Source organism: Chrysemys picta, chromosome 22 (genome assembly GCF_011386835.1).
Source record: "Chrysemys picta bellii isolate R12L10 chromosome 22, ASM1138683v2, whole genome shotgun sequence".
Classification (NCBI taxonomy): Eukaryota; Metazoa; Chordata; order Testudines; family Emydidae; genus Chrysemys; species Chrysemys picta.
The window spans coordinates 13,531,274-13,557,103 of NC_088812.1; the positions used below are offsets into that span (position 1 = coordinate 13,531,274).

The following is a 25,830-nucleotide window of genomic DNA, read 5'->3' on the forward strand; positions in this document are numbered from 1 at the left end:
CCCACGCCTCAGTCATGCATGTGAGCACGGGTTCTACACGCATGGGAGGGTTTGGTGTGTGTGGGGTAAGAACACGCAGTAAACCTGCAGCGTAGACATCCCCCAGGCCTGTCTTGGAAATGGCAGGGTTCTCCCTCGGCTCCTGTTGTCTGTGGCTTTGTGCCGCCTGTAGGTGTTTGCATCAGAGCCCAGCGGGTGCGAAATGCGAGCGGGGCCTTTTGCACTGCGGGGGAGTGGCAGGGCGCCGGGAGGAGGGGAGGGATCCGGCCCCTTGCTCGGGGAGCTGTCGGGCTGGGTTCTCGTTGCTTGCATGGGCTGGGCCCAGCTGCAGCCCCGGTCCTCGCTGCAGCTCCCGGGCGTTGCGGTGATGCTGACGAGCGATTCCCTTCCCCTCTCGGCTGAATCTCTCTTGTGTTCTGCTCTCTTCCAGGTCCGCAGAGCAAGGTGTCGCGGTGCCAACCCAATGAACATAACTGCCTGGGCACGGAGCTGTGCATACCCATGACCAAGCTATGCAACGGCTTACAGGACTGCATCGACGGCTCGGACGAGGGGTCGCACTGCCGGGGTAGGGGAGCGCCGGCGGGTCCCCGGGGCAGCCCCCACCTCCCTCTGGGCTGAGAGACTCCGCTGTCAGGGGTGGGGGGAAATTCCACACCGGCTGTTTGCACTAATACGGCTGCGCCAGCGCCGACCCCAAGCCACGGGCCGTGGCCCCGGTAGAAAGTGATTGGCCCCCACGTGCGGCGTGTTCGCACAAGAGCGATGCACTGGTGGAGGTACCTCAGTGCGACCCCCGACCCAGCACTGTCAACAAGTCCTGGGGGCTGGGGGTTAGAGGACTTGAAGGTTCCCTCCTGCAGGAAAAATGCCGATTGTTCCTGTCCGGTCATAGCTGCACTCTCTGCTGAGTGGAAGGAGGCGCAGGGATTTTGGGTTGAGTTTAGGACTGATTTCCTCCTTAGCCGGGGGTCTTGCTACCTCCTGTTGGGAAAAACCTAGCCTGGCCTGGCCCTTGGCAGACCAGGGTTCAATCTCTGCCTCTGGCACCGACTCCTTGTGCGTTCTTGGTCAAGTCACTCAGTCTCTGTCCCTCAGAACCGTGGGGACAACAGCCCTGCCCCACGGCGGTGTGGGAGGCTGAATACGTTCGATGTTGTGAGGTGCTCAGATGTGCCAGCTAAGTACCGAAGATACAAGTACAGAGTCCCTGCTGCTTATACGGAGGATGCCTAGCTCTTACCTAGCACTTTCCCAGGGAGTTCAAGATTGTTATTCCCAGTCTCCAGATGGGGAAACTGAGGCACAGAGCAGGGAGGTGACTTGTGCAAAGTCTCCCAGCAGGTCAGGGGCAGAGGTGGGCATAGAGCCCAAGGCTCTGGAGTCCCAGCTCTCTCCACCGTGTGCCCGTTGCCTTTATGAACCACCTGTTCAGGCACCCGGGAACATTCCCCTTCGCATAAGCGTCTCCTCCCGGCTCCCTGCACCAGATCCCTGGCCCGAATGTGTCCTCCCAGCTATTTGTATAGATTCCTTTTATAAAACCACCCGCGCCCCTGTACAGTGTCTCAACAAGTCTGGGGCGGGCGAGAGGGCTAATCAGAGGCTGGATCCGTGAAGTGGGGAGGGTTAATTCTGTCTGACATTGAGTTACACCTACTGCAGCCGGGCACGCAGCCGAGCAGGTGCTGGGAGTGCCCGGCACTTGCAGGAGCTCTCAGAGGAGGATACTAAAAAGCCAAGTTTTCCTCTCCGGTTCTCAGTGGTGGCCCTGCGGGACCCACTGTAGTCAGCTCGTCTGTGTCTCTTAGGCACTCCGAAGCCCCTCGCCCTCTCTAGCGTGTTTATCCTTGCCCAGCCCTGAGGCACGGCAGGATTGTTACCCCCATTCGACAGAGAGAAACTGAGGCGTAGAAGGGCGAAGTGACATTCCTGCGGTCCCACGGGGAGATTGTGGCAGAGCTGAGGCCTTGTTTCCTGACTAGCTCACTAACCATTGGGCCACCCTTCCTCTCTGCCGCTGGAGTCTGGCCTGCCCCATGCAAGAGACGGAATTGCACCCAGTAATTCCCACAGTGGAGAGAATCGCTCCTCCTTGGATGAAAGGGGAAACTGAGGCCCAGTGAGGCAATGGGGCTTGCCTAAGGTCACACGGCTGATCAGTGGCAGAGCTGGGACAAGAACTCGGGTTTCCTAGGCCTTAACCAGCACGCCTCACTGCCTTGATCTCCACTCTGATGATAATTCTCCTTTCCCTGGGCCTGAGACGACAAGCTAAGGGGCCAAGGCTTTTGTCTAGGGGATTTAGAGGTATGATTCCCACATGCTCCTAAACCCCACGGTCACTTTGGGAAAATCACTAGCAGCCCTACACGCTCTTCTCTAACCTAACGCTGGCACGCCAGCCTGCAGGCAGTTCCCAGTGCACAAGCAACCCTCCGATAACAGACCAAGGGAGGGGCAAACTCAGCGGAGGGAGGGAAGAAATATTGGCTGGTAAAGAAGCAGAGATCCCAGCTGCAACCTTCGAACAGGCTATTCCTGGTAGCGGAGATGTGGGAGCCACAAACCTTGACTGTGCTTTTAAAAATCCCCAAGGGCTGGAATTGTAGCGGCACTGTTTCCACCGGAACAGCGTCCTTTTAAACAAAAACAAACGAACAAAATGAAAACCCTAATATTGTTGGGGTTTTCTTTGGTGCATGTGGCACTTGAGCCGAGAGAGAAGGCTCTGAAATGAACATGCAGGCCTGCCAAACGCCCTGCAAAGCCGATAGACCGTGTGAACGAGTCAGCTGGCCCACCCGGCTTATTAAACTTGCATACGCATAACACAGAGGATTTAGAGCGGGATTGTGAGCAAATCTTTACTGTTTTTGCCAGGGGAAAGGGCGCTCCTCCCGCTGTGTGTTAGACAGCCAACTGGCCTGGGGACCGTAGCCTGGGCCATGACCTCCCCGGGCAAAAGCAAAATGTGAACATTAGGCATACGCTGTGCCAAAGAGGGTAAACGGTGCCGGCGTGGCTTTCCTTTGCTGGCCCTTGCACTGTGGTAGGTGGACCAGAAATGGATTGCGTCCACACTGCTCCTGCAACTTTGTCCGCTCTGGAATGTAGGTCTGCTAGAACTGTCCGGGTCTAGGTAAAGTGGTGACACAGGCTAGGCTGGCTGGTGTTAAACCGGGATAAAGGGGAAATGAGCTATTTCAATAGAAAGCACCTTTAGCCTGGTATAACTGTGGCCAGACTAGGCGCGGGATAGATAAAACCATTCCCCTAGCTGGCGTCACGACACTGGTAAAATTTCTAAGTGTAACCCTGGCTTCATTCGGTTTAACTCTGAGCAAAAGAGAGTCATGCCCGTTTAAAAAAACAACAACCCTGCATTAATTGTAGCAATTTAAGTCCAAAGATCGATTGATGGGAGACCGATCAGCTCCCACTGAAACAAGGAGATCTTTTACACTGGTGTAATAGAGTGTAGACCAGCCCTTAAACCAGAATCAGAGCGTCTACACACACGCGTGGACTGGATTAACTAAATTGATTTATATCGACATGTTTAGTTCTGGCTGTAACAGGGTCCTTGGGCTAGTGTGGGAATTTGCAATTGACACCCCCCTCCGCCCCCCATGCTCCAGTTCTGACCTTGCATTAGATTCTCGTTCCCCAAATGTCAGGGTGAGATTCACACAGCAGGAAGTGTTTACAAACCACTCCAATGCAGCTCAGCGTCCTGACTCCACACCCACTTCTGGTCAAGGCGGCAGGAGGCGTCCTATGGGAACTGGTCGTTGCTCCCTGGTTAGTCGGCGTGGTTTTCCGAAAGCCCCCCACTTCCTCCCTGACCTGGACTCGACCTCTGAACCCCGCGTAAACAAAGCAGAATAGATTTGGATGGTAAAACGTTGTCGTCGTCCCCCAGATCTTTGTTGGTGACCCTGGCAAGAGCTGCAGGGACCTAGTGCCAAAGGTTGTGAAATTTCCTATCTGATTTTGATGTGGTTTGGGGGTAGGGGGGGCTTTTCATTAACCACAGAATGTGACCTCTGGGCTCTGCAGTGCTGGTTTCTGGGGGTGCAGATTTGGGGGGGAGGGAGGGGGACTATGGGATGTGGGTGGCATGCTGCTGCTGTCCATTTATATTCCTGCGTCCTCCCCCTCGCCGCTCTTCCCCAGCCCTGAATGTACTGTACTTGCAAATTAACTGTCCCGGGTGTGACGCGAGCCCCGTCCCAGTCCTGTCCCCCAGGGGCAGGAAGGCGGGAGTTGGGTCTCGGGGTTGCTCTGTGGAGAGGGGTGCTGGTCAGCGGGTGTTTAATGAGCTGTGGTCAGAGATGGCATCTCAAACCCTCCCCCACGCTCTGTCCTAAGCCTGGAACGGGGCTGCCAGTTACTAATAACCTGCACTGGCTTTGAAGTGCCGACTCCCTCCCTTCCCCCCCTTTCCCACTCCGAGCCAGCCAGCCCCCCGCCCTGGGGCCAGATTGGAGCCGACGCCCCCTAGAGGGGAAAGGCCCCATTCCCCGCCACCCTGAGCCAGCCAGCCCCCCGCCCTGGGGCCAGATTGGAGCCGGCACCCCCTAGAGGGGAAAGGCCCCGTACCCCATTCCCCACCACCCTGAGCCAGCCAGCCCCCTGCCCTGGGGCCGGATCGGAGCTGGCGCCCCCTAGAGGGGAAAGGCCCCGTACCCCATTCCCCACCACCCTGAGCCAGCCAGCCCCCTGCCCTGGGGCCGGATTGGAGCTGGCGCCCCCTAGAGGGGAAAGGCCCCGTACCCCATTCCCCACCACCCTGAGCCAGCCAGCCCCCTGCCCTGGGGCCGGATTGGAGCCGGCACCCTCTAGAGGGGAAAGGGCCCATGTCCCGTTCCTAGACTCCTGGAGCCAGCTGCTCCAACCTGTGGGATGCATTTGATCATGAGGTCTCCGAGAGAAGGCTGCGAAAGGGGGAACACGGAGAAAAACGGCCATATTTTCTCAGCTTGGCTAGGTTCACGTTTAGATTGGTTTGCACACGGATTTGATACAGACCCGAGTTCATCCCACTTTGCGCTTCCAAGCCAGGGCGTCGTTGGGCAGGAGAGGGAAAAACCCCTTCAAACAAAGAGACCTTTGTGGGCTGAATTGCTCTTCTGCTTCCCACAATGAGTGTCCCTTCAGCCACAAAGCTTCAATCCCAGGCCTTTGTGTGTTAATTGGGGCGCGGAAGCCTATCTTATCATTGCTGGGTTGGCCGGGGACGCCTGTCCGTTTTGTTCTTGCTTTGCTTGTGCGGAGCAGCTTTCTGGGTTGCACGGGGGTTCGAAAGCACGACTGTTCGCAAGGGGTTGCCGTTTGCACCAGTGCAATGCACTCCCGTGCTAGTGAGATGGAGCATGGTCCCAGTGGTTCGTTGTTAGCTAGGAGTTGTAGGTTCAATTCCCCGCTTTGCAAGAGGCTTCCTGGGAAAGGCATTTAATTTCTCTTTGCCTCAGCTCAAAGTGCAGGCCGTAGTTCGGCCCGACCTCAGAGAGACGTGTGAAGACCAATTCATGAAGGATCCAGATGGTTCCCTATAAACGGGTAGACAGTTTGCATCCCGTGACTACAATGTGCATTGATACATGCAAATTTTGCTAATCTAGAGCCTGAATTCTGGCCCCTATTGTCCCCTTTTTATCAGAGAATCTCGCTTTGTGTGTAAATATAACAACACCTACCTCCTGCTTTTCATCAACGGCTACAGGGTCTATCCTCACGACCCCCTGGGGAGCCAGGGCAGATCCATTATCCTCACATTACGGATGGGGGTCCGCGGCAGAGACAAAGGGGCCGGGCGGGACCCGAGCCGAGGTCTCCCCAGCGCATTGCGTGGATGTCTGTATAATTACCCCCTTTGGTCGCGTAACGGGGCCTGTCATTACTGGCCTGCTAAACCCAGGGTTGTGAGTTCAATCCTTGAGGGGGCCACTTAGGGATCTGGGGCAAAAATCTGTCTGGGGATTGGTCCTGCTTTGAGCAGGGGGTTGGACTAGATCCCTCCTGAGGTCCCTTCCCACCCTGATATTCTCTGATTTCTGATTACGTGACCTTGCTAAGTCTGGGAAGCTGTCGTTATTGGCACAGCCAGATGAGTGCTCCGGGCCACTGCTCCGTTTCTCATCAGCCCCAGGCTACCTCGGAGCATTGGGGAGCGCGGGGCAGATGGACACTTGATTAGCATTTATTTCAGCCGTGGATAGAAATTCATCTGTTCAGAGTAGGAACCTTCTGAGTGTGGACCAGGCCTTGGGCACAGGGGAGGTGTTGGAAGCTGTTTAACACGCTTGGGGCGGGCCCCTCCCAGGAGCAGGGATATTTAACGCATCAGCTCCTGCCCGGGGAGGCTCTTAATAGACGGGCAGGGATGTGTTTTCCCTGCCTTTGCTGGAGAGTCCGATTAGGGCGTGGCTCCCTGCTGAGCTCGGTGGTGGGAGGTCGGTCTGGGGAGGAGACGGCGCGGTGACGGTCACCCCAGAGCTTCCCGGGGCCTTGCTGCGATGGTCCAGACTGCTACCTGATTGGACCAGGTGCTGCACCCCGCTCTGCTCCTTCTCTGCTCCAGGAGGGGGCCAGGGTGTCAAAAGAGCTCAGCACCCAATGGGAATCCTCCCTTCCATTCCCCCCACTGAGAACAATGGCGTATCCCCCTGCTAGAGAACAATGGGGGAATCCCCCCACTGAGAACAATGGCGTATCCCCCTGCTGGAGAACAATGGGGGAATCCCCCACTGAGAACAATGGCGTATCCCCCTGCTGGAGAACAATGGGGGAATCCCCCCACTGAGAACAATGGCGTATCCCCCTGCTGGAGAACAATGGGGGAATCCCCCCCCCACTGAGAACAATGGCATATTCCCCTGCTGGAGAACAATGGGGGAATTCCCTCCTCCCCTCCCCCCATTGAGATCAGTGGAGTGTCCTCCTGCTGGAGAAGGGTGGGAAACCCCTCCCAAATGGAGGATCCCCCTGTTGCATGTATTGCCTGGAGCATCCAGCGTGCCCCATTTCAGTGCTGGGTTCTGCAGGGTTGTCAGTTGAGGTGTGCAAGGATAGGGGCAACTAAGAAGAGAGGATACCGGCGCCCTTTAGCTTCTTAATTCCAGGTGCCAGGTTTTGGGTGGGCAGGGTGCGTCCTGCTCCCACCTCAGCAGGGCCCTACGGGAAGCCCTTGTTTGCGTTGTTTAAGGTGATCTCGGGGAGCATGCAGTGAACGCACACAATGGGGCTTACATTTCACTGCGGGCCAGGCAGCAAGAGCCCAGAACCAGGGCTAGGGCCGGTCTTCAACGCACCCCCCGTCGCGCTCTGCTTCCATCTTTGCACGCGGGTTTCCGGAGCCCCGTGGGGCTGAGTGGGTGGCCCAGCGCAGCTCTCCTGAGGAAATGGATGTGGTCGAGGAGGGATGCTGGTGCGCTCTGGACATGCGTGACAGGAGCTAGGTTTCCTGCTCCTTGCCTCTTGTGGCTGATCCTTTAAATAGGAAATGCTGAGCCATGCAGCTGAGGTTAGAGACAATGTGACTCATATTTCAGAATCAAATTCTGTCACTGTTTCAAAGCGGCTCGCGCAGCCCTTTCCCTCGCTGCTTCCCTTCCTGGGCTTGGGTGACCACGTTTGTACCTGTATGCCGGGCGGTCTCCGGGCTTGTGGTGTTCTGATGGCCTGGGGACAGATTCTCCGTTGCCCTGGACTTCTGTGTTCCCTGAGCCGCTCCTTTGTGCTAGGTGTGTATAAACACAGAACAAAAACACAGGTCTTGCGCCGATGATCTTACAGTCTAACCGGTGTAAACCACAGCTCTTCTGGTAGCGGTCTGCACTTGGTTTGCATTGGTGGAAGCATCTACACACGGCGCAGGGTGGAGGTGAATTGGGCCCGTTGTCTTTAAAAGTCCAGCTGGGAGATACCCTGCCTAGAAATCATTGGTTTCGATCAAACCTTTCCTTTTTATTCCCCAGCTCCCAGAAAATCTTTACATGCAAAATATTTGAGCTTGCAGGATATGCCTACGCTGCACAGGTGTCATCGCAACACAGATTGGTGTATCTCGGCCAAGTGGCGCTGAAACCACGGTGGTGGGGCCATGCGTGCCCACCCGGGAATATGCTCGCATTCCTAGCCTGCCCTCTGATGCATTTGCTGCCAGTTTTAGCCGGGCGGGCTAGGGAAAAGCTGGCCCACGTCTGTCTGCCTGAGCCGGAATTGCACCTCGGAGTGCAGGGTAGATGTACCTGTAACAGGGTCCTTCTCCCCTTTTCGCAGGCGGGGAGCCGAGGGCCGCGTGCGGCAGTGACCTGTGCAAGGTGTCACAAGATGTCAGCGGTAGAGCTGGAACGGGACCCCAGGTCTCCTGAGTCCCTGCGCATTGTCCTGGCTATAAGCCCATCCTTCCCTCAAGCTAGTGCGGATGCTGCTAGGGCTGTGGGGGGCGGGGGGCTGGTAAGGACAGCAGGAACCTTCGCTGTTCCCATCGCCTGCCCAGATGTCCGAAGTGCCCACTGACCCTTGAAGTGACGTTCTTCCCCCCTTCTCCCCCCGTCTCCTTTCTTTAGAGTTTCTGGCCAACTGCTCGGCCCTGGGGTGCCAGCACCACTGCGTCCCGACGCTCGTCGGACCCACCTGCTACTGCAACAGCTCCTTCCAGCTGGCCGAGGACAGGAAGAGCTGCAAAGGTTGGTGGTGGATGGGGACGATGCAGCCTGTGAACGCGGCCCCGGTGTGGGCAGGGACAGGACTGCCGGGGCGCAGCATCAGCTCAGTGGGCCACGTATGACCAGCCAGCCTGGGGTGGGGGTAGGGAGCGGGTTGGCTTCCAAAGGGATTTGGACGCTTAGCGCCCATTAGAATACCACAGCTTTGAAAATCCCATCCTGAGTGTCACAGTGACGTGGCGGGGTTGTGTAGTAGCCCAGGACAGAGCAGCACAACGGATTAAACTGATTCCCTCGCCCCGGGGTCCCCCATTGGAGCACTGAGCAGGCGGCCCCCATGAGGGGGATCAGCATCCTTGGAGGCATCAGGAAGAGGCTCTGAGTCCCTGGGAGTGGGAGAGCGTTTTGAGAACCAGTGGGTGGAAGCTGATGCTAGAGAAATTCAGACTGGAGTGAAAGGGGCGGATTTTTAAGAGCATCGTTTCACCAGGGCTGGGGCGGATTCGCTGTCACTCGGCCGATGTCTATTAAAGTTCTGCTCTGGCTCAGCCGGAAGTTCTGGGCCGGCTGCAGGATTCGCGGGGTGAGATTCTCTGGCCTGGGTTACACAGGGGGACAGACTAGAGGATTGCGCTGGTCCCTTCTGGCCTTTAAACCCTATGATTAGACTCCCCTGGTGCGGGGTGTGTGTGTGTGTTCCTCCCGCATGTCCCGTTCCCTGCTGCTCCACCGTGAGCACTGGGGGTCTCTGTCCTTTCCCTGGCTCACCGGTAGCTGATGCAGTTGTGGGACCCAGCCTTGTTCTCTTGCCCTCCCCTGCAGACTTCGATGAGTGCACCATCTACGGGACCTGCAGTCAGACGTGCACAAACACGGAGGGCTCCTACACGTGCAGCTGCGTCGAGGGCTATCTCCTGCAGCCCGATAACCGATCCTGCAAAGCGAAGAACGGTAGGTGGTGTTTTCGCAGCGTGGCGTGGCTTCCGCCTGTCTCCAGCTCTCGGGACCTGAGGATGCGTGCAAAGCCACCTGGCTGCCCCAGAGCGTGCGTGGCGCTCCTGCCGTGTTTGCACATGACCTAGGGGTGTGTGCGTGTGCAAAGCCACCCGACTGCCCCAGAACATGTGTGGTGCTCTTGCCCTGTTTGCACATGACCTAGGCCTGTGTGTGCATGTTCAGAGTGACCCGGCAGCCCCAGAGTGTGTGTGGCGCTCCTGCCCTGTTTGCACGTGACCCAAGCGTGTGTGTGCGTGCAGAGTAACCCGGTGGCCACACCATACGTGCGAGGTGCTCCTGCCCTGTTTTCACGTGACCCAGGCGTGTGTGTGCGTGCAGAGTAACCCAGTGGCCACACCATGCGTGTGAGGTGCTTGCAGGGGGGCCTGGTGTATGTGCAAAGCCACCAGGCCGCCTCGAGCGTGCATGTTTTGCGGGTGATGTCGGGAATCGTGACTCCCCATGTTACAGCTCGGTCTCCTGTGGGGGCTCCTTTGCCCCCCGCATTGGAAATTCAGTCCCCTCGTGTTCCCTCTTGCATGGGTCAGGCTGTGGGTTCCCTGCTGGGGCCTGGGGCATAGATTGAGCAGGAATCCAGCTGCCTCCTTAATCCTCCCTGGCTTTCCCCCCCCCCTTTCCCCCTTTCCAGAGCCTGTAGACCGGCCCCCGGTGCTGCTCATCGCCAACTCCCAGAACATCCTGGCCACCTACCTGAGCGGCGGCCCTGTGCCCAACATCATCCCCACCAGCACCAAGCAGACCACCGCCATGGACTTCAACTACATCGAGGACACGGTGTGCTGGGTCCACGTGGGCGACAGCGCGTCCCAGACCATCCTCAAGTGCGCCAAGATCCCCAACCTGAAGGGCTTTGTGGAGGAGCGCTCCATCAACATCTCCCTCAGCCTGCACCGTGAGTGGCCGCTTCGGTGCTTTCGCCCCTCCCACCCCTTGCTCCTCTCCGCTCTCCCCGCCCTCCTGCTGCCGCGTCTGCGCCTCTTTAAATGCACCCTTCCCACGCCGGAACAGGCCGGAAAGGGGGGACCCTGGGGGTCTGGCCTGGGGTAGTCACCGGTGCTTTAAACAATTCGGTGCACAAGCTCCTTAGGAATCCAGTGGGCTTCGGGGTCTAACTCCCCTTGGGATCCTCGGCAAGGCCTGAACGTCTTGCGTTAAAGCCAGTCATAAGCATTCCTTTATTTGCTTGAAAAATATTTGGTTGATTTAAAACAGCTTTTTCCCAAGGGCCTGCAGCTTCCTCCCCCTTTCGCTTTGATCCCTTCCTGCCTCCTGTTTACAATTTCCAATGAGCTGCGAGCGCAGGTCGGCCCGGGATCGATCAGCTCCTTGCGCGGGGTGGGGGGGGAAATCGATCGTGGTTGCTTGTTGTTTTTGTATTTGAGCCCCGTGCTTCTGTGGCCTAAATCGGCTCTGGCCGTAGGTAGTGATTTAAAACCCCAGAAATTCCCCCAGTGGAAGCAGCTCCGTGGGGGGAGGCTGAGTCATGGCCAGCGAGTCGCAGATGGTGGGTTTAATTCTGTTTGCATCTCCTGAGCTGTAACAAGACTGGTTGCCGGGGGCGCCGCTTGGGGTCTCGAGCAGGGGGGAGGCTGCAGGTTAAAAAAAATGTACCGGCCAGTGCTGTTTTATCAACAGTAAAGCTGGGGGGCTGGTCTGGAGACTGTGGCGGGGTTGGGGGGGGCAGCAGTTGGTGTTTAGGGCCTTGGGGGTGTGGAGCAGGATCAAGGGGCTTGGAGGGTGGAGATTGGGGTAGACGCGGAGGGTGTGGGGGGATTATGGGTTGGAATCAGGTGGGGCGGGGGACAGGCCTTCTGGGCCTGCAGCAGCGCTCAGCCGGAGGACGTGCTGGGAGCACGGGGGAGGGGTCTTTGCCCCTCTCCGCCCCCCCCTTGTGGTGCCCTGATTGCAGCAGCCGAGTCCATGGGAGAGTGTGCATGGGCTTGGGGTCAGGGCGCTGCTGGGTGAGGAACCGCAGGAAATCTGTCTGTCCCGATGTGGGAAGGGGAGGGGGTGAAACTCTCCATTCTCCTCCTCCTCCTCACGCAGCGTCAAGCTCCATCAAAGCCCGGTGGAGCTGCAGCCGCGGGAAGCTGGTGTGGGAGGAGGCAGGAGGCCCGGGACTGTGACTCAGGAGGGCTGGGTGCCATTGCCAGCACTGATCCATGGTGCGAGTCACCCGGTGGTGTTTGGCGTTACGTGACTCGCAGAAGGCTTTGGGGATCTAGCTCCTTCGGAAATACCGCGCCCCCCCCCCGGGCTTCTCTTCCCCAGCTGCGACGTGGGCATCGTCCCCTTCCTTCGTCCGGCCTGTGGGGAGTGGAAGCTCGGGCCCCGTTTCTAGCTTGGGGCCGCTCTGACCAGCCACGCCTTGCGTTAAAAACGACGCTTTTGCTCCCGGGGACGGATCTCTGCACCGCAGTAAAACCCCAGGGGTTCAGCCCGTCTCCTCGGCCTCGTGTGGAGGGTCCTGCGAGGGCACCGCAGTGTAGCTAGGGCCCTGGGGCAGTGGCATGAAATCCTGAGTCCTTACTGCAAACTGGGGGTGTGAGAAGGAGAAAGATCTTTCCCAGCGCTCCTGACCTTTGGACTCTGGAGCAACTTGGGGAGGGGGGTGAGGTGTGTGTGTGAGTGTGTGTGGCCTCGCCCTCTGCTCTTGCAGGCGACAGTCTGAAACGAGGCAAGAGGAGACCAATCCCTGCTCTTTGTTGGCATGTTGGGAAGATGGTTTAGTGGGGGGTTTTGGGCACCCCTGAGGAGAGAGGGCCCAGGAGAGGAAGGATGATGCACTAGCCAGACAAACCAGCAGGTCAGTGGCAGGGCATGCGGGAGAAGGCCAGTGTTGAGTCAGACCCACGCGTCTGTCGTGTCAATCGGGTGGGACCTGTCTTCATGGGGCTGATTTGACTCTGGACTACAGACCAGACCACACTGAATCAGTTGCGAAATCTGAAGCGGCTCCTGAAATCCTAGATTTTTTTCTGCTTTTCTAAAAATGCACCGTCAGGGGCGTGGCCGGGAGCAACTGATTTCATTACAGACTCGGGGTTTAGAGGAAGGCCTATGGCGAGCGCTGACTGCTCTGTAGAGCTGTCTGGTGAGCCGTTCATGCCGGAGGAAGGCTGGGCCAGCGGTTAGGGTTTAGGAGCACTGGGTTTAATTCCTGGCTCTGCCATAACGTTGCTGTGAGACCATGGGCAAGTCACCGAGCCTCAGCTTCCCCATCTCTCAGATAACACCAGCCTGCCTCAGAGGGGGGTTGTCAGGATAGATGCATTAAAGACTGTGATGTGCTTAGCTACTGTGGTCATGGGGCCAGAGCAGTACCCAAAGGACCGGGGGAGGAATAGCTCAGTGGTTTGCGCATTGGCCTGCTCAACCCAGGGTTGTGAGTTCAATCCTTGAGGGGGCCACTTAGGAATCTGGGGCAAAATGGGTACTTGGTCCTGCTAGTGAAGGCAGGGGGCTGGACTCGATGACCTTTCAAGGTCCCTTCCAGTTCTAGGATCTCCATTAATAATAATATTAAATATTAATATATATAATATATACCTTAGGGAGATACATTTATTTTTTCCTTGATGCCCCTTTGGGGGATGGGATTCGCACAGGGCACAGGACTCTTGGGTTCCATTCCTGGATTTGCCATTGCCTTGCTGTGCGGGCGTGCCATTTCCCCTTTCCGAGCCTCAGTTTCTCCACCGATGAATTACCGTTACCCACCGTGCTGTGCTGGATTTCTTGCTTGTAATGCTCTGCGCGTTTGCTAAAAGCGCTCGGTTAGTGTAAAACATGATCAGCCTCCCAGAGGGAGTAAAGACCAATGCTGCTTTGCATCTCCCGGGAGTCTCTCCTCTTGCCAGAGGGAGGTTTCGATACACAGCCTCAATTAACTGTCTGTGATAACCCCAGAGAGCTGAGAAGGCGGAGACCTGGGGCCCTGCAACAATTTCGGCTGCTGGCTCAATCTACCCCGTTAGACATGGTAGCGGAGACCTGCAATTACTGAAAGGTGTCTGCGAGCAGCTTAATCCCAGGTGTTGTGGGTGTGCTGTTGATCGCAGTCCCGGTGTCTGGGGTGGCTGAGGTACCGGCGGGCTGGGCTTTTTTCTGTACAGCAGTCTCTCTTCAGGAATTAGCACTTCCCTCTTGAGTTATGCTCATCTAAAGCAGGTCGCGGGGTGTTTTGCTCGTGTTGTTTTGCTGCTGGTAACTTGCACAAAGGAGGAAGTGAGAGATGACGGCTGACGTTTGGCGGATCGCTTTCTGGCCTCCCGAGTGCTCCGACTTCTTCCAGAGCTATCTCCTTCAGAGTTGCGTTTGAGGAGAGGAATGTGCCGCTCAAGCGGACAGGATGCTGTCAAGACAGGAGGAAAAACAGAGTGTGTTTCAAATCCACCTTTCCTCAGTTGCCTTCCTACTGCAGCGTTGAAGTGGAGTGGGAGAGTGGGGGCTGTGCGTTCCACCTCCAGCATTGGCAGAGAGTCCCTTTGTGAGCTTGTACAAGTCGCTTCATCTCCGCAGGCCTTCTCTTGTCTATTTCGCTTGCAAGCTCTTCATGGCAGGTGCAAATCCAGGGACTTCAGTGGAATCACATCCACTTACGCCGGGACCAAATTGTCCTGTTAACATAGCCATAAACACTATACATAAGAAATTTGATTGAGGCCTTTCAGAATAAAATCAGTAACGCTGGAGCTTCGGACTAAAGTCTGATTTAAATGTAGTAGCTCTGTTGAGGTGAGATGAGGAGGGTGTCTGTGCAACACCTACGAATAATGCAACATTTTGGGGAGAAAACCCATGTGAGGCTTAACAATAATTTACTACTTGTCATGGATGCAAGATTCCAACCCCAAGTGTCCCGAGCTCCTGAGTCTGGCTCCCAAGATGTCCTGAGATTTAAAAAAATAAATACATTTGGGGTTCTTTTTATTTGACTTCTCGTTTCTGAGCTGTGGGTTTCGCTTGTGTTTCCAAACTTTTCTCTGTAACCATGAGGACGAGAAGCTTTTATTTTATTTATTTATTTTAAAGGAAGTTGCGATTCTCATGTAGTCACTGGACTCCAGCAGCTGGGAATTAAAAAAAACAAAAGCAAAAACCCTTTGCAAACAGCGCAGGGTGCGTGATAAAATCAGGAGAGTTGGCAGCACCACCGATGGTTATTTGGCTTATGCATTTCACTCGTCTCGGCCTGTGAAACTAGACAAGTCAGTTTCACTTTCTGCTTTGCCTGCATCAGTTTGAGTTTCCAATTCTGCTGAGAAATCTTTCCAGGGTTTGTTTATAAATGCAAAGCTTAAATCGAATGTAAAGTGTTATAAATGCTCCCTTTACCTTCTGGGCCTAAGCTGTTCTGTGTTTAAGAGATGTGGTCTTACCATGATTTTATCTTACAGGAGAGTAAAGCTGATCTGTAAATCCAGTTAGTGGCTCCTTTATTTACTTGTCTCTTTATGGCATTTATCTAGTGACAGCAGGAGTCTGGCTTCCCCAGTGCCTACTGCTAATGGGGTTTGCGTTAGCATCTGATGGGGAAATCCCAGTGCTAAAGGGTTGAGAATTACCAGCCCCGCAGCTGGCGTTGCTGTGCTGGAATGATGAGTTGTGTCTGTCCGGTTCCGATAGTAGCTGCGCATCCATGGTTTTTCTGCTGAGAGATTAGCGTGACTAGCACGGCAGGAGATAGGGCTCTCGGCAGAGGTTGGCAGGAACCCATGTGCACGGATCTTTCTGTTTTCCTCCACTGCTAACTTTTTATTCAGCCAAATGCCCTGGGCACAGATGAATTTCTGCGTGATGATTCTGCTTGTGGCTCCAAACGCAGACTGCCGGCACGACAACGCTTGGCTCGAGAGTTGTCACTGGAGCTGGTTTCGCAGCTGCCCCAAATGACTCCGTGAAGATCCAAGGTGCCTTGGAGCCATCGCACACCCAGGGACTAATTTTCCTGTCAAGGATCACACAAGTCTTGCCCTGTCGACACTGAGGGACAGCGAGAGAGAGATGGTGTGAAGGAGAAACTTCCAGTGCAGTAGCAGGGAATTGCAAGTTGTTGGATAGGCTGCAGGAATGGCCGGCTGAAATTTCTGTGGCTTGTGTTACGCAGTTGGGACTGGTCCCTCCGTACTTCATAATCTGTGAATCTTCAGGGTGCGGGCTGGGTTAGCGGCACACGGCCCAAGCCACTTCATTCTCATCCTGTCCCCTTTAAAAATAAAATCCCTGGTGACACACTGCTGCGTTGGCACATTTGACAGGTTCCTTGCAGACTGCACGTCTGTGTTTGTACAGCTCCTGACGTAATGGGGCTCTGGTCTGTGGCTGGGGCTGCTTCGTGCTACAGCAATACAAATAATTCATAGTGATCATGGCTGAAAGATGCTGAAGCCAGTCTGCCCCCTTCTAGGCCCTGTCTTTTTCCAGTGATATAGTGCAAATCGAGGCCCTGCCCTGTCCCCCCAAAATCATGAGATTTGACTTAAAACCCGTGAGATTTATTTTTAAAAGAGAGTTGTTTCTGTTTGCCCTTTGGGTTTTGAGCTTTCTTCCCTAATCATGAGGGCTGGAAACTTTATTTAATAATAATAAGAGAGAGTGAGATGGGGAGAGGGGTGAGATCCTAATGCAATAAGGCAATTCTGAGGGATGGGGATTTGTTTTTTGTTTTTGTTTTTTTTTTAAAAAGAGCCCCCAACCTACCAAATACTGTGAGAGTTGGCAGCGCTGTAGCATGGCCTGTATCCCTGGTGGTTGAGTTCATAATACAGAACGCCCAAGGATACATTTCAGGGCCTGTCTTGATTAGAGAAATTCGCTATCTGGATGTAGCTGGCGGGAGCACCTGGCCTTACTTGACTTCTCTTGAGGTGTCAGCAGCTCACCCGGGAGTGGAACCTACATCTCCTACGTCCCAGGCCAGCGCCGGAACTGCAAGACCACCTGGCCGGGTTGGGCTGCGAGAGGAGCCTGATTTGCGAGTGTTTTAGACTCTTTCCCCATCCCTGTCACGCATGTGATTTTGAGCCGGATGCTTCTGCCAGCCGACATGTGGCTTTAAGTGGCTCTTGGAGAGGATCTCTGCAAGCCAAGTTCTTCTTCGTCTTCTTTTTAACGCTCTCCTTCAGTTGCAGCGTTTTTGCCCGAAGCCGGAGCCGATCTGCTTTCAGGAGGTTTCGGGCAGGTGGTTTGAAGCCAGGCTGCATGCTTCCAGCTGCTCCCAGACACTCGGCAGCACTCGGTCGACTTCACGGCGCCCGTTCGAGGGAGCGTTCGCTCTTTGCCTCTCGTTACTCTTCCAAGATGAAGCTAGCAGCTTCCTGGGCCGGTTGCTTCGATGCTGGCTGGCGCATCCCGGTCTAGGGGCAGCACACTGCATTCAACAGGCCACTTGGGTACCGTTTCCACCTCTGAGCTGCGGCGTGTCCGCGGGCACTGATTGCCTCTGTTTCCTGTCTTGTCTATTTCGCTTGCGAGCTCTTCAGCCGGGGACTGCTTCTCCCTCTGCAGCGTGACCATTTCTGGCGACCGTACCGTGCGGGCTTGCGTTATTTGGTGTTTTTTCTTAAAGCCCCGTCCCTACTGGTAATAAACAGGGCGTGCGAGGTACCCTTCATCGGTTGTCAGGGATTGGGAGTCCACGACTCCGTCCCCAGGCCAGAAGATGAACGTTGCCCCTTCCAAGCTCTTGGTGACGCTGACTCAGTTCTATCAAGTGCGTGTCTTGTCCGCCCCCCCCCCCCCCCCCCACACACACACTCTGCTCTCAGACACACCAGTGTAGTTATAAACTAGCTCCCTTCAGGTCAGGCTCCTCACGCTGCATCGATTCCCCTTTGATTTCACTGTGTAGCATTGCAGCTTCTCCCTACCCAGGCCGACTTGGACGGAGCTGGCCGGGGCTCTGTTTTCTGTGACTTGGTCTAGGTTCTGCCCAGCCCCCCGTCCCCAGGGCAGCTCACATCCCAACCGCCGCGTTCTGTTTTAAGCTGCGGCTCCGGATCGGGAAAGCGAAAGGGCTCGCTGGGGAAAGCTACAGGGGCGGAGTGGGGAGGGGAGCCAGAGACCTGGCCTGCTACAGCGCAGAATAAGAGAGCCTTATTTTTCCTTGGGTACTTGGATTCCAAAGAGGGGGACTTTTTTCCCCTCTCCCTTTCCTTTTCCTTTTTCTCTCCCTTTTTTTCTTTCTCTTGTGTGTTCGAAAGTTCCAGCTCTGTTTCTAATCAGCCAAGTCCCTGGCAGGAGCTGAATGTCTGCTCGCATTCAAGGACAAAAGGCGAAGGGGGGAGGAGTCGTTTTTCGGCAGCTTGGAACGGTTTGCCTCCCTCGAACAGTCGGCCCAGTGTGTGGTTGCTGCTTTCCCTCGCTCGGGGCTGGCCGCGAAAATGGAGCGGGCTGTGATTAAGCTCCCCTGCTCAGAACTGGCCTCCCCTTTCGGCCTCTTGGCTTTGGAACGTCTCCTCCATGGGCCACTGACCAAACTAATGGGCCCCATTGGATGAGCACACGTGGGTGACGCGCTTGCAGCATCCAGGCCTCGGCCTGGGAAAGGGGGTTTTCAATAGAGGTTGGCAGGGCCGCCCAGAGGATTCAGGGGGCCTGGGGCAAAGCGGGGGAGCTCTGGCGCTTGTACTCACCCGGCAGCATTTCGTCGACGGGGGGGCCCTTCAGTTGCTCTGCGTCTTCGGCGGCACTGAAGGACCCGTTGCTGAAATGCCGCCGAAGACCTGAATCGCCGCCGGGCCAGGGCTCGCGAGGCCCTTGCGGGGCCTGGGGCAAATTGCCCCACTTCCCCGCCCCCCCGGACGGCCCTGGAGGTTGGTGTTGGTCTAACTTGGTTCCTGATGTGCGGGAGGAAGGAAGGGTGGCTCAGTCGTTACAGTGCTTGTGTGGGTTTGAGGGACTTTGCTACTGGTTTCCTTTGGGCCAGTCACTTAGTGTCTCTATGCCTTACTTTCCCATCTGGAAAATGGGCGTAACAGCCCTGGCCTGCCTGACAGGGCTGTTTGAGAACAAACGCATGGTGAGGAGCTCAGATGGATGGAGGCCAGCGAAGTACCGTCAAACTCTGGTGCCAACGTTTGAGTGGTTAGCCTCAGCGCACCCTTATGGGGAGGCAGAAACGGCAGCACGCCCGCAATAGTGACAGGGAAAAGGACCCCCATTTTAATGGTATTTAGGCACTTAAATCCTGTTGAAGTCAATGGGAATTAGGAGCCTAAATGCCTTTTAAAACCTGCCCCTAAATGATTTACTTAGGTTCCTGCCGCAAAACCTGCATCAACTGAGCCAGGCTGGTAACTCAACCTCAGAGCCTTTCTTTGGGGTCGGGCTGTTCAAGGGAACTATGGGAGTTGGGGGCCCAGATTCCATTGAAATGGTGCAGGTGCGGAGGAGGTTGTGGTAAGTGACGTGGGGGCTGGTGAGGTTTGGCCATCGGGACGGAGAGGGAGTATTGTTACAAAGAACACTAGGGCGAGATTCTGACCCCCGCGTGGAAATGAGGGGACACTGAATGGGGAGAAAGATGCTCCGGTACCTTAAGGGAGCAGAGCTCGGTCGACACAGAGCCCTATTGAAAATCTCACTCCGAGGCTGAGCAGCCTAGAGGGTTTAGGTGCCAACTCAATTAAAACCCAGTTGGATTTTGGGTGCCTAACTCCCTTGGGCACCTCTTAAAAATCCCCGTTTGAATGTTGGTTTGAAGCCCTTTTGTGGCTACTTGATGCTATGGGAAAATAAGCAAGTGCCCACACGTGAGTGTGACAGCTTTTGCACTATTGCCGGGACTGGCTGTTGGCACTGGCTGGAGTGAGGCGCAGGGGAGTGAGGCAGCCCCTGCCAATGCATCCTAGACCTGACCCGCAGCCTTTCCCCCAGCCCGTGAACTCAGCCCTGGGCTGCCCACTTAAGCTGATCCATCCCCGCCCCTGCTGTTCCAGCCCCCAGCCGCTTGTGGGGCTGGCGTATTAGGAGCAAAGCCACTTGAGCGGCTGACTGAGTCTCGCCAAACTCATTTCACCAGTGAGCAGAGCAGGACGCAACTTCCTGTTTCCTGGACGCTGGTGCGAGACCGTTTCTGTGTTAGTGGCTCCCCGGAGCTCTCGGTGCCGGGGGGCAGGGTCTGCAGTTAAAACGGGGCTACGCTCGGGAGCGGATCTCTAAACCGTGGGAGCTGTTCCCATCCCAGGCAGGTTTGGTCAGGAAGATCCCGGCGAGCGGCTGTTCCTGGGACAATGTTCTCATTTCTTCCCAGGGGAGTTTTCAAAGAATTTCAGAGCCAGAAAAACAAAACTAAGCTAACTGCTTTCAGGTTTGTATGCTGCTGGATTCTCCCAGCTTAGCAGCAGGCTGGCTTTGGAGACTTCTCATAATTAATGCCCTCGCTGTGCCACCCAGCGTCCCATTCAAACACTGGCCTCTCAACTCCTCAGGTACAAACTGTGCTGCTGGCAAAAGCTACTGGATTGAGAGCTGTGGACGGTTCTAATTAATGTGGGTGGCATCCAGAGACCTTGTTTAAACACAGAAGCTGTATGGCTTTCACTACCCCAGGCCAGCCCTCCAGGATGGAGACAGCGTACCAGTATGGAGTGCTCCTGTTGGTCACTGCCGATTCCCCTATGGGAAGGGGAATAGGTTTTTGGGTTCTCTGTGCCGCCCCTTATGCGGAAGAGCAGCCCAGGCATAAAACCGCTGCACTGGCCTCCTTAAAGCACATCTCTGCTGGGACGCCTTCCAAAGCGTTTGGCTGTGATGAGCCAGCTGGGGGCTGTCACAGCTGCTGTCAGACTGGTCATCACACCCGGGCTGTTACCTTGTGCTTTCCCAGCTGTTTCTTACGGCCACCTGTTCTCTCGCAACTTACCCAGAGAGGATAAACTCTTTGGGGTCGGGACCAGCTTTTTGCTCCATGTATGTACAGCGCCTAGCGCGGCGAGGCCCTGATTTCTTATTGGGTGGGAAATATGACCCCTAGTGGGTAGGGCACGGACGTAGGATTTGAGTGACCTGGCTTAGCCCTTCAATTACCTTAATCTACCCTGGGTCTCAATTCTCCAGCTCTAAAATGAGGAGTGGTATAAAATCCATCAATGACTATGAAGGGCTCTGAGAGGTTATGGTCACAATATGAACCATAAATAATTGTCGGCGCCACAGCTGTGTTCAATGGGGCCATGTCAGCTAAGCATTTCTGGCAGCGCCAACCCTTGAGATCTTCGCACAAGCTCCTGGAGGCGGGTGGGTAGGTGCTTTCCAAAAAAGCAAGTTTCTAGCCTTGATGGCGGTGCGGAAAGAGTTGAAAGCGTGACCCCCAAAAGCTCTGACACTAGAAGGCAACTGAAAAGAGCCCAGGATGGTGTTTTTAAAAATAAATCTCATGATTTTTTGTGCCAGTCTTGTGCTTGACTCAAGGCCCTTTGAACATTTGGGATCAGCCACGCAGTGGTTCTGGGGTGTGACAAAATCCCCTTGGAGCTGGATACGTTTAACACCATGGAAGGAACTGATTTAGATACGGTCACTGTATGGTTCTGGGGTTTGTTTTTGCTTTTCAGAAGATTGATTTAAAAGGGGCTTCGAAAGAATTTCCCCAGACCCGGAAAAGCGCTCGGGATGTCCGCAGATCTGCCACCACGGGAACAGAAATGGGGGTGGGGGGACACAGCTTGTGTTCAGTTTTCATAGAGGATGCGAGTTGGTGGGGCCGTGGGCTGGATCCCAAGCTGCATCCGCTGGAACGTTGGCCTTTTGGTGGGACCGTTCCAAGATTTCTAGCGAAGAGGTGGCTGAGATGTCTCCTTTTTTTTTAAATTTCTTTTTGCAATGAAAACAAACCGACCAGCCAACCCCAGGAAGGGGGTGAAACATCCTCCCAAAAATGCTGGCATCTGGCCACTATTAAAATACTTTCCTGGGGCAGCATCTACCTAAACAAAAATGTCTAGGAGACTCCAGTTCACCCCATGACAATCAGCAACCTGCCCTGGTGCCAATCAACAGAAATGCTCTAGGGTTTGAGACAAATTGATTTCAGAGGGACTTCGGGCTCCGTAGAAATCAAAGTGCTTTCGTCTTCCCCTTTGCATGGGGAGCTCTCTTTCTTTCTGGCTGCCTTGCATGCCCCCTGCCAAGAAAGAGGCACTGATGTGAACATACTTGGCAAGAGAGCAGAGCGATTGGTAACTTTATCTGATGACTCTTCTCTTTCTTTAACTGTGTAAGAGCTGTTCTCGTACCAGGAACTCGGGATTAATAAGACTCGGACTTTTCAGCTTGGAAAAGAGATGACTAAGGGGGGTATAATAGAGGTCTATAAAATCATGACTGGTGTGGAGAAAGAAAATAAGGGAGTGTTATTTACTCCTCATAACACAAGAACTAGTGTTCACCAAATGAAATGAACAGGCAGCAGGTTAAAAACAAACAAAAGGCAGTATTTCTTCACACAACGCACAGTCAACCTGTGGAACTCCTTGCCAGAGGATGTTGTGAAGGCCAAGACTATCACAGGGTTCCAAAAAGAACTAGATAAGCTCATGATGGATAGCTCCATCAATGGCTATTAGCCAGGATGAGCGGGGATGGTGTCCCTAGCCTCTGTTTGCCTGAAGCTGGGAATGGGTGACTGGGAATGGATCACGTGATGATTCCCTGTTCTGTTCATTCCCTCTGGGGCACCTGGCATTAGCTGCTGTCGGAAGACAGGATACTGGGGTAGATGGACCTTTGGTCTGACCCAGTGCGGGTTTTTTAGGAGCAGGGAACATAACTCTCAGCACCAACACACGGGTCGGGCCAGCAGAGAGGGACAGGATTGTCTGGTGGTTTAGGTAGCTGCATGCTATTCTGGAGAACTGGATTCTGTCCATGCCTCCACCACTGCCTAGCACAGGGTGGGTCCTGGGCCTAGGGGCTGCCATAATACACCGCATCATTAAGGTGGCGTGTGGCTTTGCAACTGTCCGATTCTTTTGACGCAGTTGGTTCGGGGATGTAATTGGGAAGCTGCGTCGAGGGGAGAGCGCTGAGGGAAGTGGACTACATGTGGCCAAGTGCTTCTCTCCCGTCTGGGATTCGGTGCTGTGAACTGGCAGGGATCAGCTCCCCGCTGCCCGTCCCAGAAGCGGGGACCCCTCTTGTAACCAGCTCATTAGGACCGCTGGAGATGAAGCGTGTTTTTTCCGGGGGCTCAGATGAGGCCGCGGTCGGAGGCTGGGGCCGTTGGAGGCTCTTGTCTGGCTCCAGCGACTTGGCGTCAGTCCAGTAGATGTAGCCGGCGGGGCCGCGTGTGCCGTATCTTGGGCTAGCGAAGGAGCATGTTGGTGCCAAGAGCTTTCCTAGGGGCAGCATGCCCTGGAGGGGGTAGCTCGTGGGGAACCTTCCTAGGAGTGGTGGAAAGACTTGCCCAAAGTGCAGGGCTGGGACAGAGCACAGGGCTTCCCTTGCCACTCCCGAAGCGCTGCGAGCCCTGCGTGAGACAAACCTTCCCGGGCTGGCTTTAAAGGGCCCCGTGGCCACTTGACCGGCTCCCGCTCGTTGCTTGGCTTGAAATCTCTCCTGAGCCCACCGTAGCCGGCCGGCGAGGGAACACGGAGCAGCCATCTCCCGGAGCCTGGGCGGGCTGTGGTCAGGGAGCGAGCAGATGCCGTACCTGGGGCAGGACATTTTTCTAGGCAGGAGAGATTTTTCTATTAAGGCAAAGCCCTTTGCAGGGCTTATCCGGATTTCCTCTCCGAGGTAACGTCCGAATTCCCTGCGCGGCAGAGCTGCGGCGTCCCGAGCACTGAGCTGGGGGAGCGGCTGCCACCCGGTCCTTCAAGCGTTAAAGTGGCAGGAGACGGAGATTTTGTTGCCTTTTTTCCATTCCTAGGACCCAGAGTTCAACTTCCGAGGGACCAGCTACTCCGGGCTCTGCAGCCTGGCAGGGCGCCAGCTGTCAAGGCCTGGTTAAATGGGCTGTATTAAGATTTTATCTTAAAAAAAAGTCAGCGAAGTCTCAGGTTACCTCAGAGCGTTGGCTTCACGAGGGGGCAGCGGGCTTGTTAGACAGCTGTCAGAACCCACACGCGAGAGCTGCCCAACGCATTCCCATCCCGGCCTCCGCAGCGACTTGCAGCCCAGGCACGGGCGGGTCATTCCTTTCCGCGGTGATTGTGCACCCTGGCGAAAGACGCCCGATTGATAGCCCGGGGACGGGGGTGGGGCGGGCCTGTCTTTATGCCCCAAGCACAGGTACCTTCCGGAATGGCGATTTCCCACGCAGGTCCGAGGGGTGGTGCCGTGTGGGGCGAGCTGCATTGCCAGGTGACTGGAGCTAATTATCTTGGTAATTGGATTCCTCTCCTGGCTGGGGCTGCGTGCTCTGCATCTTGTTACGTGTTGTGTTTGAAATGGGAGTAATATGTTTGTTTAGCCGTCTTTTACCCCTATCCCCATCCCTCTGTCTGTCCATTCCCATCTCTCTGTCCATCTGTCCTTTGTCTTTCTCACTGAACCGGCGAAGACACGTTAGGGCCAGAATTTAACCTGACTTCCGCCTGGCATAGCCCCGCTGGGCTCTCCCAGGCTCTCTCTCCCCACGACCAGCGTTGTGGCTTTTCCCTCGTAAGAAGACGGTCGGTAAAAGCCACCCTGGCAATCCCGACCCTGCTGCTCTCTCTCTCTGCACGCAGGCGCCTGATTCTGTTGAACAGCGTTGCTGGGGGGTAAAACATGGTCTCATTGGCCCCTTGGCGCCCCCTTGCCCTGGCTTTCCTGCTGCAGCCCGTCTTGGGCCAGGAGGCATCGGCTGCGGTGGGAGGAGGCGGCCCGGGGCCTGGAGGCAGTGGGCATGGGTTACGGCACTCAGTCGGGCTCTTTTGACGGTGCAAAAATCTGCAGCAGAGACTAGAACCCAGGTTGGCGGGGATGGCACCAGTATGGTCGGCCAGCCTTCCACTCCTAGGCCCAGAAGCCAGGTCCCTGGAGTCCCAGCCCACGAGACCAGTGATCCTCAACCTTTCTGATACCAGGGACTGGCTTGCTGCTGTCTGACACCGTGTCAGGGCGATCTGAGGGACCAGTGCCGGTCCATGGCCCGGTCGTCGAGTAACTGCACTAGGCCGCAGCGTCGGGGGCTATACGCGCTTTAAAAGAGTAATACGTGATGTAAACAAGCCCATCCCTATCGCTCAGAAGCGGTTTTTCTCGGGCTGTCTGTGAAGAATTGATCGCACATGGAGGGTGCATCTGGGCCGTCTCTCTCTGTAGGGTCCCAGTTCTTAATTCCATCCTCACACAGTCCTGCTCGCAGATGAACAAAGCCTGGATGTGCTCCCATCTCCCAGGGCGGGCGATGCCTCTGCCCGGTTTTCTCGCAGCGCGGTGGGGAGGAGCAGTCCCCGAGCAGGCTGTGAAGAGAGACCCGATTGTTAACCCCACAAGAATCGTGGCTCAAAAGTAAAGGCCAGACGGGACCCTGGTGTCCTGCTGAACAATGCAGGCCCTGCATTTCCACCCCGTGGTCCCTGCCTGGAACCGGCCGAGTCTAGAGCGTCTCTTGGAGAAAACCCTCCACTTGAGCAATGGAGATCCCAGCTCCTCTCGGTCCAGCCCCCCCACTGATCAGTTACCGCGACGCTTTAAAATTTGTGCCTTTATTGCCACTGTGGAATTTTTCTGGCTTCAATTCCCAGTCAGCGGATCTTCTTGTGCCTTCGTCTGCTCCCTGTGACTTTTCTCGGCAGCGATGGAGAGTTGTAGAAAGGTTCCCACTCCACGTCCATCATAAGCCCTGGGTTCAGCAGATGTACATGGCCGACTCAGCACCCGAAATTGGGGCCAGGTTTTCAAATAGCCGGATTACTCCAAAGCCATCAGCCCCTAGCAGCCATCCATTGAGAACTGCTGGGGGCTTCGGGGAACTCTGCGCTTCGTTTGGAGGCCTTCTAGTGTAAGCTCGTTGGGGGCAGAGATCTGTAAGTTGGTTCAGCTCCCAGCACAGCAGGGTCCTGGCTTCTAGGTGCTACTGGATTGCTGCTGAGAAATGACAGCTGAGCTCATCCCAATGCTCAATTTGTCCACCGCCTCCCCCCCTGAATCCTGCCCCCAGCACGGCCTGTTGGGAAACAGCCTTCGCAGGCCAGACAGGCCGGGA

General features: G+C 55.6%; 1 protein-coding gene across 4 annotated transcripts in view; it reads left to right on the top strand.

Annotated features, from left to right (window-relative positions):
* Nucleotides 1-25,830, top strand: part of LRP1 (LDL receptor related protein 1) — a 177,441-nt gene that overhangs the window by 56,239 nt on the left and 95,372 nt on the right. For all 4 annotated transcript variants that reach the window (XM_065575932.1, XM_065575933.1, XM_065575935.1 and 1 more), the window contains 4 exons: nt 431-568; nt 8,577-8,696; nt 9,498-9,626; nt 10,321-10,584. In XM_065575932.1, the coding sequence (XP_065432004.1) occupies nt 431-568; nt 8,577-8,696; nt 9,498-9,626; nt 10,321-10,584 (651 nt within the window). The remainder of the gene's footprint in view (nt 1-430; nt 569-8,576; nt 8,697-9,497; nt 9,627-10,320; nt 10,585-25,830) is intronic.